This window comes from Anomaloglossus baeobatrachus, chromosome 2 (genome assembly GCF_048569485.1).
Source record: "Anomaloglossus baeobatrachus isolate aAnoBae1 chromosome 2, aAnoBae1.hap1, whole genome shotgun sequence".
In the NCBI taxonomy this organism is placed as follows: domain Eukaryota; kingdom Metazoa; phylum Chordata; class Amphibia; order Anura; family Aromobatidae; genus Anomaloglossus; species Anomaloglossus baeobatrachus.
Window position 1 is genome coordinate 109,773,959 of NC_134354.1, and position 12,658 is coordinate 109,786,616.

At 40.3% G+C, this 12,658-nt stretch overlaps 1 protein-coding gene across 2 annotated transcripts in view; it reads right to left on the reverse strand.

The window, feature by feature from the left end:
- Positions 1 to 12,658, reverse strand: part of FOXN1 (forkhead box N1) — a 140,006-nt gene that overhangs the window by 27,579 nt on the left and 99,769 nt on the right. For both annotated transcript variants that reach the window (XM_075335267.1, XM_075335266.1), the window contains one exon: positions 2,648 to 2,778. In XM_075335267.1, coding sequence (XP_075191382.1) covers positions 2,648 to 2,778 — 131 coding nt within the window. The remainder of the gene's footprint in view (positions 1 to 2,647; positions 2,779 to 12,658) is intronic.

Consider the following 12,658-nt stretch of genomic DNA (forward strand, 5'->3'; position numbering starts at 1 on the left):
TTTTCAGTTAGAGCAGTCAGATTATGAAATGACCTACCACAAGAGATAGTAATGGCAGATACTATAACAGCTTTTAAAAAATGGTTGGATGATTTCCTCAATACACATAACACTCTTGGTTATAAATGATTTAGTGACATAATATATAATTGGTGGAGGATGGTTGAACTAGATGGACCTAGGTCTTTTTCTCAACCTAAATAACTATGTAATTATGTAGCTATGAGTACTAATGTGAGCTGCGGGACTAAACTAAAAACAAAAACTGACCACTTTTGACCCAAAGACCGGTCCTTTTTAAGTGACCGGTATATATGAAAGAGAGGGGAGAGTAGATCTATATCTTACCATGGGCCATGGTGCAAAAGTTACATATTTGTTTCTTTTATCAAAATTTTTATATAAAAAATTATTTCTGATTTTTTCATTTGTGTAATCAGATTTTAATATTTGGTTATGAAAATATTGATAGAACATAACATTCAGTTTTTACCTAAAGATGAATAACTTTTTCACACCCTAAAATCTTCCTTACAAGGAGCTCCAGTTTATTTTCAATAACCAGTGCAAAATGCAAAAATAAAACAATTAATAAACATTGTAAATAGTCTTGATATAGAATCTAAATTCTGTTTTTCAGGATTTTTTTTTCAGAATACACACAAACCCTATGTATAACCGCCATTCATTCCTTGCTCCCTTCTATCTACTCCGTTCTACTCTCCGGAGATTAGTAGACGGGGCAGATGACTGCAGCATCAGACCACACGTAACATGGACACATAGTGGTTTGCATAATGGATGTAGACCCTAAATATTAGAAGTTTCTCAATCAATAATTTAACAAAGTTGCTTCATTGCTGATTGCACATATAGTCTAACAATGCAGAAATGAGTTACAGAAATGTATATACAGTACGGTATATACAGTGAGGAAAATAAGTATTTGATACACTGATTTTCCATGTTTTCCCACCTACATAGAATGGAGAAGTCTGTAATTTTTTTCTTAGGTACACTTCAGCTGTGACAGACAGAATCCCCACAAAAAATCCAGAAAATCCTATTGTATTATTTTTAAATAATTAATTTGCATTTTATTGCATAAAATAAGTGTTTGATAAAATAGAAAAACAGAACTTAATGTTTGGTACAGAAACCTTTGATTGCAGTTACAGATTTCAGACATTCCTGTAGTTCATAACCAAGTTTGCACACACTGCAGCAGGGATTTTGGCCCACTTCTCCATACAGATCTTCTCCAGGTCTTTCAGGTTTCTGGGCTGTCACTGGGCAACATTGAGTTTAAGCTCCCTCCAAAGATTTTCTATTGGGTTCAGGTCTGGAGACTGGCTAGGCCACTCCAGAATCTTGAAATGCTTCTTACAAAGCCACTTCTTAGTTGCCCTGGCTGTGTGTTTCGGGTCAATGTCATAATGGAAGACTGAGCCACGGCCCATCTTCAATTCTCTTACTGAGGGAAGGAGGTTGTTGGTCAAAATCTCATGATACAAGACCCCATCCATCCTCCCTTCAATATGGTGCAGTCGTCCTGTCACCTTTGCAGAAAAGCACCCCCCAAGTATGATGTTTCGACCCCCGTGCTTCACGGTTGGGAAGGTGTTCTTGAGGTTATACTCATTCATCTTCTTTCTCCAAACACAACGAGTGAAGTTGATACCAAAAAGTTCTACTTTGGTCTCATCTGACCACATGACCTTCTCCATTGCCTCCTCTGGGTCATCCAGATGGTCATTAGTGAACTTAAAACGGGCCTGGACATGTTTTTGCATGAGCAGAGGGACCTTGCGTGCCCTGCAGGATTTTAATCCATGACAGCATACTGTATTACTAACTGTATTCTTTGAGACTGTGGTCCCAGCTTTATTCAGGTCATTGACCAGGTCCTACGGTGTAGTTCTGGACTGATTCCTGAATCTTCACAGAATCATTTTTACCCCACGAGGAAAGATCTTGCATGGAACCCCAGACCGAGTAAGATTGACAGTGATCTTGTGTTTCTTCTATTCTCTAATAATTGTGCCAACCGTTGTTGCCTTCTCACCAAGCTGCTTGCCTACTTTCCTGTAGCTCATCCCAGCTTGTACAGGTCTACAATTTTGTCCCTAGTGTCCTTAAACAGCTCTTGTACTGGAAATGGTGGAGAGGTTGGAGTGTGATTGATTGAGTGTTTGGACAGATGCCTTTTATACAGGTAATGAGTTCAAACAGGTGCAATTAATACAGGTAATGATGAGTGCAGAGTAGGAGCTTCTTAAAGAAAAAATATCAGGTCTGTGAGAGCCAGAATTCTTGCTGGTTGGTAGGTGACCAAATACTTATTTCCAGCAATAAAATGCAAATGAATTATTTAAGAACCATACATTGTGATTTTCCGGAAATTTTGTCAGTCACAGTTGAAGTGTACCTACAATGAAAACTATAGAGCTCTCTATTCTTTGTAGGTGGGAAAACTTGCAAAATTGGCAGTATATGAAACACATACTTCCCTCAATATAATATATATATATATATATATATATATATATATATATATATATACAGTGTGTATATATATATATATATATATATATATATATATATAAAATGTATCATACCCATTGCATTTATAATAACCATTTTCTACCTGTAGGAATAGATGGGTTTTGGGTACAGGGGTTGTGGAGATTCCATGCCAGCCTGTGGTGCAATTCTTTGGTAAGGGTAATGATGTGATGTAGAAATGTATGTCACAGGATAGCTTCCTCCTGTGGAAAACTAAAGGAAAACAATGACTGGTTAGCGCAAGTATTTGTAACAATTTACAGTACAGAGCCTGTATTATTCTGGTAATGTAGTAACTATAGAGTTTATTCACTTTATTGATATTTCTACAGTATGTTGCCTGCCTTTTACGTCCATATACTGTGTGTATATATATATATATATATATATATATATATATATATATATAAAATATATATGTAGTATATATATATATATATATATATATATATATATATGTATATATATATATCTATATATATATATATATATATATATATTCACACACAGTCATATGAAAAAGTTTGGGCACCCCTATTAATGTTAACCTTTTTTCTTTATAACAATTTGGGTTTTTGCAACAGCTATTTCAGTTTCATATATCTAATAACTGATGGACTGAGTAATATTTCTGGATTGAAATGAGGTTTATTGTACTAACAGAAAATGTGCAATCCGCATTTAAACAAAATTTGACTGGTGCAAAAGTATGGGCACCCTTATCAATTTCTTGATTTGAACACTCCTAACTACTTTTTACTGACTTACTGAAGCCCTAAATTGGTTTTGTAACCTCATTGAGCTTTGAACTTCCTAGGCAGGTGTATCCAATCATGAGAAAAGGTATTTAAGGTGGCCACTTGCAAGTTGTTCTCCTATTTGAATCTCCTATGAAGAGTGGCATCATGGGCTCCTCAAAACAACTCTCAAATGATCTGAAAACAAAGATTATTCAACATAGTTGTTCAGGGGAAGGATACAAAAAATTATCTCAGAGATTTAAACTGTAAGTTTCCACTGTGAGGAACATAGTAAGGAAATGGAAGAACACAGGTACAGTTCTTGTTAAGCCCAGAAGTGGCAGGCCAAGAAAAATATCAGAAAGGCAGAGAAGAATGGTGAGAACAATCAAGGACAATCCACAGACCACCTCCAAAGACCTGCATCATCATCTTCCTGCAGATGGTGTCAATGTGCATCGGTCAACAATACAGCGCACGTTGCACAAGGAGAAGCTGTATGGGAGAGTGATGCGAAAGAAGCCGTTTCTGCAAGCACGCCACAAACAGAGTCACCTGAGGTATGCAAAAGCACATTTGGACAAGCCAGTTACATTTTGGAAGAAGGTCCTGTGGACTGATGAAACAAAGATTGAGTTGTTTGGTCATACAAAAAGGCATTATGCATGGAGGCAAAAAAACACGGCATTCCAAGAAAAGCACTTGCTACCCACAGTAAAATTTGGTGGAGGTTCATCATGCTTTGGGGCTGTGTGGCCAATGCGGGCACCGGGAATCTTGTTAAAGTTGAGGGTCGCATGGATTCAACTCAGTATCCGCAGATTCTTGACAATAATGTGCAAGAATCAGTGACGAAGTTGAAGTTATGCAGGGGATAGATATTTCAGCAAGACAATGATCCAAAACACCGCTCCAAATCTACTCAGGCATTCATGCAGAGGAACAATTACAATGTTCTGGAATGGCCATCCCAGTCCCCAGACCTGAATATCATTGAAAATCTGTGGGATGATTTGAAGCGTGCTGTCCATGCTCGGCAATCATCAAACTTAACTGAACTGGAATTGTTTTGTAAACAGGAATGGTCAAATATACCTTCATCCAGGATCCAGGAACTCATTAAAAGCTACAGGAAGCGACTAGAGGCTGTTATTTTTGCAAAAGGAGGATAAAATTTTATTTAAATGCGGATTGCACATTTTCTGTTAGTACAATACACCTCATTTCAATCCAGAAATATTACTCAGTCCATCAGTTATTAGATATATGAAACTGAAATAGCTGTTGCAAAAACCCAAATTGTTATAAAGAAAAAAGGTTAACATTAATAGGGGTGCCCAAACTTTTTCATATGATTGTATATACACACACACACGTATATATATATATATATATATATATATATATATATATATATATATATATATATATATATATATATATATAAAAGAAACCCAGTAAGTGACCTAGTGCTGGAATCGGGGCATTTGTTCCTTTTTTACATTGATTTCATTTTGGCAAACCATTCACTCTGTAAATGTTAAAAATTGGTAAAATATAATCCCCCCTATATTCTCCACCAGATTTCTAGAAGACTATCAAGGACATGAAGACCCATTTACTTTTTCCATTCATTTGAAAGCTTAAACTGCTGACCAGCTAAAAGTATATAGAAAGGTGTGGACATGGGAGATGAAGGCAAATGCTGGCTGGAGATTATCTTTTTATATCACCGATGATTAGTTACTGTCAGGAAATCAAACTTCAAAGTGCAGACATAGGCTGTAGGTTTATTAAGGGAGGGAATATGGGACCAATTAAATAACTCTGGAATGAATTTCAATGAGGTTTTCCACTCAGGTACTTTTATTCTTTATAGCAGCTGAGTTTATTAGATTTTATTATGATATTTCAAAGTCAATTTCATTATACCACTGTGCATTTACAATAAAGTGACACCAGTAATATTACTGAGGCTGAATTCCATAAGGACATTAATATATAGAAGTAGATCAGACAAGGAAAATAGTTTTTCAAGAGTACCTGTCATCTTAGGTAGCTTTTCAGAATTAAGGTTTTCAGATAAAATCCCTATTTTCTCTGCTGTAAATTTACAAGTGCTATGAATGCTGAGCTCTGTATAACCCCGCCCACAAGACTGATTAGCAAATCATTATCCACAAGCTGCAAATCAGTGGTGTGGGATGGGTTATACAGATTAGCTAAACTGGCCTGCACATAACACCTAGTCCTGGAGTGATAATCTCCTACTCATAAAATACTGATTGTACTGAAACTACAGCACACATCCTAATAAGTTACACATCCTTTACATCAGGCTGTCTGCCCCTATATCTTGCTGCTCTTAGATTAAATTACAAAACCCGCTAACAGATTCTCTTTAAATTGCATATTGCAATTTGCCTTTACCTTTTTAAATTAAAAGGAATCTGTCAGCAGTTTTTTTTACTGTATGTAATCTGAAGACAGCTGTGGGGGTTAACATAGAGATTTCAGCCACCATGTCAGGTAATATGATATCGGTGGAGAGAGAGAGACATACAGACAGAACGACATACAGACAGAACGACATACAGACAGAGACAGAGAGACAGACAGAGACAGAGAGACAGACAGACAGACAGAGAGGGAGAGAGACAGAAAGGGAGAGTGAGAAAGTAGGTTAGACAGAGAGACAGTTACTATACCGGGCAACGCCGGGTAATACAGCTAGCTGATGTATAAAACTGTGAAGATCCAATATTCTGCCACCTATACTGTTCTTTTAGGGGGCAAATTTCCAATACCTTTGGTTGATATTTTCTTTTTTGGTATGGTGCCTACATCTACATTTTTGCCTCCATTCTTATCTATAGTGATAAGCAAGTCATTCATAATAGATGCTGGCTTATAAATTATAGAGATATTTATCCTTGTCTGGACACCTAACCTAATACCTCATATTTCTTGGTAAAAACAAGATCTACAAGAAATACTAATCTTCTGTTCCTTGGTGCAGCGACGGCTATGGTGACATATAAGAGAATTATCCTAATCTCACTTAGATGTACAAAATACTCTAAAACACGTCTATAATCTCATTCTCTAGTTTATAGAAACATACCAAACAAATCTGAAACATGTAATGATGAATCATTTAGGTTATTAGTCACTAGACATGCCTTATTGAATTGCCCTATTTCGATCCTTCATTGAAAGAGACAATGCACAGGCTTGATCGCACATGCAAGCCTTAAAATAGAAATCAGAGAAAATATTTTATTATCTTGTATGTAGTCTTGCCAAACATATGTAGTGAGAAATGTTTTATACATTTGATTAGGACACATTTAAGCAAATTGAATTTTATATATACTTCCCTCCAGTATAGGAAGTGGGGCTAAGAAAACACATATACTGTGTTCTGTAAAACAATCAGGCAATGAAGCCCCAAACTTTTTCTCATACTGAGACACAAAACAAAGATCCTGATTAATGATGAGTGAGAACTACCATAATGGAAGTCAATGGGGGACTTGAGATTTCCTGGAAAAATGCTCGAGTTCCCCATTGGCTTCCAATATACTTTAGTACTCGAGTTGTGCCCAGCCGCGCACCCGACTTGCTTGATTCGAGTAATCCTGAGTCATCGTTTGTGCTTTTTTAAAGCGGTTATCCAGGACTTTTTTTTTTTTTTGCTATGGTGCTAAGATTTTACAGACAGATAGTTGGTAACTACTTGCCTGTACTGCCAGGCGATGATCTCTGCTGCCTGGTTTAGAACGATTATGGACCGTTCCTGACGTCAAGAGAGCAGCTCTTCTTCTTCCGGTATGCTTTGTCTATGGGCAGTCAAGTTGGTTGACAGCTGGCTTCTCGCAGACAGGCAGCAAGGAGCTGGCTGTCAATCAGCATGACATTAGCAAAGACACCCTGTCAAGAGAGCAGAGTAGAAAAAAGCTGCTGGGTTGATGTGAGATGTTGAAGAATCACGGGTAGGAGCGGTCTCTGACTGCTCTGAACTGGCAATGATTGGCATCATGCAGAACAGAAAGGTAGTTTCCAACTGCCGACGAAGCCCAGTGCGATGAAACGCACTTCGAGGCCATCTTCTGATCCCCCAGTGTTCATCTTTTTATCTACAATTATGGCTCAAGGTACAGTTTGGCTGTCTTTCTGTTATAGGTTATTATGGCTATAGTATTACTTCTGGCTAAGTTTTGGTTATACAGTTAGGTCCAGAAATATTTGGACAGTGACACAAGTTTTGTTATTTTAGCTGTTTACAAAAACATGTTCAGAAATACAATTATATATATAATATGGGCTGAAAGTGCACACTCCCAGCTGCAATATGAGAGTTTTCACATCCAAATCGGAGAAAGGGTTTAGGAATCATAGCTCTGTAATGCATAGCCTCCTCTTTTTCAAGGGACCAAAAGTAATTGGACAAGGGAATCTTAGGGCTGCAATTAACTCTGAAGGCGTCTCCCTCGTTAACCTGTAATCAATGAAGTAGTTAAAAGGTCTGGGGTTGATTACAGGTGTGTGGTTTTGCATTTGGAAGCTGTTGCTGTGACCAGACAACATGCGGTCTAAGGAACTCTCAATTGAGGTGAAGCAGAACATCCTGAGGCTGAAAAAAAAGAAAAAATCCATCAGAGAGATAGCAGACATGCTTGGAGTAGCAAAATCAACAGTCGGGTACATTCTGAGAAAAAAGGAATTGACTGGTGAGCTTGGGAACTCAAAAAGGCCTGGGCGTCCACGGATGACAACAGTGGTGGATGATCGCCGCATACTTTCTTTGGTGAAGAAGAACCCGTTCCCAACATCAACTGAAGTCCAGAACACTCTCAGTGAAGTAGGTGTATCTGTCTCTAAGTCAACAGTAAAGAGAAGACTCCATGAAAGTAAATACAAAGGGTTCACATCTAGATGCAAACCATTCATCAATTCCAAAAATAGACAGGCCAGAGTTAAATTTGCTGAAAAACACCTCATGAAGCCAGCTCAGTTCTGGAAAAGTATTCTATGGACAGATGAGACCAAGATCAACCTGTACCAGAATGATGGGAAGAAAAAAGTTTGGAGTAGAAAGGGAACAGCACATGATCCAAGGCACACCACATCCTCTGTAAAACATGGTGGAGGCAACGTGATGGCATGGGCATGCATGGCTTTCAATGGCACTGGGTCACTTGTGTTTATTGATGACATAACAGCAGACAAGAGTAGCCGGATGAATTCTGAAGTGTACCGGGATATACTTTCAGCCCAGATTCAGCCAAATGCCGCAAAGTTGATCGGACGGCGCTTCATAGTACAGATGGACAATGACCTCAAGCATACAGCCAAAGCTACCCAGGAGTTCATGAGTGCAAAAAAGTGGAACATTCTGCAATGGCCAAGTCAATCACCAGATCTTAACCCAATTGAGCATGCATTTCACTTGCTCAAATCCAGACTTAAGACGGAAAGACCCACAAACAAGCAAGACCTGAAGGCTGCGGCTGTAAAGGCCTGGCAAAGCCTTAAGAAGGAGGAAACCCAGCGTTTGGTGATGTCCATTGGTTCCAGACTTAAGGCAGTGATTGCCTCCAAAGGATTCGCAACAAAATATTGAAAATAAAAATATTTTGTTTGGGTTTGGTTTATTTGTCCAATTACTTTTGACCTCCTAAAATGTGGAGTGTTTGTAAAGAAATGTGTACAATTCCTACAATTTCTATCAGATATTTTTGTTCAAACCTTCAAATTAAACGTTACAATCTGCACTTGAATTCTGTTGTAGAGGTTTCATTTCAAATCCAATGTGGTGGCATGCAGAGCCCAACTCGCGAAAATTGTGTCACTGTCCAAATATTTCTGGACCTAACTGTATTCATGTCACTCAGTTCTTTGAAAGGCTCACTGATCATTGCTACTTGCTTAATATGGAGTCATGCCTTTAGTCTTATTTTTCTGGGATCGTTCACATTTTAAATACATTACCTTATTAATACCTTTTGCCTTTATAACCCCATACATTTTGATAGACTATATATTGTAAGTTACTTCATATTTACTGTGGGGTTGCTTTATATGCGCATTGTTGGGCATCAGTGCGTCTTGTCCGGTGTAGAGGGTCCGGTTTCGTACCAGTCCACCCGACTATTGTAGTTTACTCTCCTTGTTTGTATTTTTTGCTGATTACCGTAATATTTTTTCTTATTTGAATAAAATCGTTTTTTGATAAATATTTTTGTCTTAAGTGGTTCATTAATATGTTTACACAGATTATATATCTGAGTAACATATTGTTGTTTTGGTTCAGATTCTTAATTTAACCTTTACCACTAAGAGACTTTCTCTATAGGTGGACACTTTATAGATTTTTTTTTTTAGTGTGCAACTCCTTGCCTGGAAGTTCTTAGCCCTATATAGCAGAAAATAGGCAAAGTCCTGAATAACCCCTATTAGTTTTGCCATATCAAGTATCACAAAATTTGTGCAAAACCTTTGAACATACATGAAATCTCTCCAGAGGTGGACCAGAGTACATTTGCGCAAAAAATTTGCAACTGTTTTTCAAAAAAATCGCAATTGATGAATAAGCTGAAAACATCTGAAAACCAAACCCTTCCTAAAATGACGAACACAAAAAACAACAGGTTGAGTACTTATTCAGACATCTGTCCACATCTGTCCACATCTGTCCACATCTGTCCAATCTCAGTCTACAATGCGCGGACTGGCAGCGAGTGTCCCAACCAGGTCGGGTGAGCCTCAGCCAGTCCGCGCATTGAAGACAGAGACCGGACCTATGTGCACAGATGTCTAAATGAGTCTTAATACATATAAAATATATTTTAAAAAGGTGCAAATTAAAAAAGAATAATGTGCAAAAGAGAAATAGGCGAAAAACACCAAAAACAAGATTAAAAAAAGGAGCTAATGTGTGACGCCCTGGCAAAACCAGGTAGTCCCAAATAGGCCCCCGCACAACACCGTTCCCTCATTAGGAAACACACAGCCAACCATTATACCCTAGTCACCCCCCTAGGGACATATAGACACACCAGTGGGCATGGCCAGGCAGTTGGTGCACGCCCACGCAGGGGTTTAGACAGCCGGGGGCGGGAAAGCAGTGAGATCTGTCTTAGAGTTCAGTTGTAGAGTTCAAGGAGAGTGGAGGTCAGGCCTTTGTGTCAGGCCTGAAGTAAACTGACAGGTACCAGGGTAGGAGCCCTGGTGCCACTGGCTAGGAGGCAGATGGTGGTCTCCGTAGACAGGAGACGGGAAGACGGCTCGGTGGAACCAAGGTGGACCGGGACAGGATTGTAGCCCGCCGATACCGACACGGGGAACTGACCCGGAAACCGTAGCACAAAGGGGGGTACTCGGACCCTGAAGCCAGAATTGACTGGAACTGGTTAATTAACCGAATGAGGCCAGGACTAGAGGTTCTGTCTCACCCAAAGTCCCTCATAGAAGACAACAGCCCATCGATTAGGGATAAGAGGTCACCGCCGAGGCCCATAGATCCCACGGGCCAGCGTCTGAGGGCCCAGCTTCTTAGGCCACATCCAGCCGGGAGCGGACTCCTACGTTTCACACTAGAAAGTCATTTATACTTAAAGCAGTGCAGGAAAAGGATAGAGACCACCAGCCGGGTGGGGGACCAGAACGCAACCGGCCGCGGCACCGGCCACCACCACCTTGATTTACCAGAGACTTGTGTGTGTTTCTAACTGTGAGTACACCAGCACCCCCTGCGGTCGTCATTCCCCCTGCACGCATCAACCGGGTCCCGGGGCCACCATCCCTGCCCACGGAGGGATTAGCAACTCACTGCACAACATCTCCACCGGGTGCCCCGTCACAGCAGCGGTGGTGTCCTACCTCACCACACACCGTGGGTGGTGTCACAAACTCAATACGGCCCAGTCCGTACATATACGACCCCCCATTTATTCTGCGTGTCCGCAAGACCCCCGGGTCCGGAGACCCTAGAGCCACCTCCCCTGAAGGCTCGGACCCGAACAGCGCCGGCTGCTGGCACAGGGGCAGCACAAATGCAATATTGAATTGGGCCCAAAGTTCATTGGAATTAAATGAGTTAAATACTGTTTAGGAATGTCTTATAAGGGCGTCACACGATGCGATCTATCATGCGATCGCATGTGCAATCGTACCCACCCCCGTCGTTTGTGCGTCACGTGCAAATCGCTGCCCGTGTTGCACAAAGTCGTTTAACCCCTGTCACACGTACTTACGTGCTGAGCGACGTCGCTGTGGGTGGCGAACATCCACTTCCTGAAGGGGTGGGATGTTCGGCGTCACAGCGACGTCACACAGCGGCCGGCCAATAGAAGCGGAGGGGCGGAGATGAGCAGGATGTAAACATCCCGCCCACCTCCGTCCTTCCGCATAGCCGGCGGGAGCCGCGGGACGCAGGTAAGCTGTGTTCATTATTCCCGGGGTCTCACACAGTGCGATGTGTGCTACCCCGGGTACGATGAACAACCCGCGCAAAGTAAAATAAATGATTTTTAAAAAATAAACGACGAGTACACGATACACGATTTGTCACCGATTTGTGATCGCTCGTAGGTGTCACACGGGACGACGTCGCCAACGAAGCCGGATGTGCGTCACGAAAACCGTGACCCCGACGACCTATTGCACGATAGAACGCCTCGTGTGACGCCCGCATTAGTTCTATCAGTCTGCTACTAGTACACAACGGTGACAACCAGCAGAGCTGCTATTATAGCTTCCACAGGGCTCTTCACTCCAATGTTATGGACTGATCAATGCCAAAAATACTAAAGGAGGCTATGGTCCCGATTCAATATTTACAAATCATTTTTCTATTTTGTCAAAACAAAAAATGGTCTTTTTTTCGGTTTTGAACCGCTTTTGAGACTTTTGGTGCCCAAAAGTCCCAATTTCAGTGCAAAGGAAAAAGAAAGGTGCAAAACTACAAAAACTAGACAAAAAAAACAGGTGCACATGTATTGGTGAATCAGGGCCTATGTGCTAATGTTGAGTATTTGAAGCAGATTTTTCAGCAGTAAAAACCTGAGTCTTGGCAGAAAAAATACTGCTTAAAATACAAGTTTTTGACGTATTTCCAAGTGCATTTTGTATGTGTTTTTATTTGTGTTTTTTCCCTCGTTCATTTGAATAAGTGAAAAATACTAAAATAATTGCCATGTTGCAGATATGAAAAAATGCTTTGAAGGTTCCAATCTGCAAGGAAAAATTAAGCATCAGCAGCATGAGATTTCAGAAATCCACTTTGCTGAAACTGGAAAACACAATTTTTTATCAGACATGGGCTGGCTTTAGCATTATGTGACCTGTCC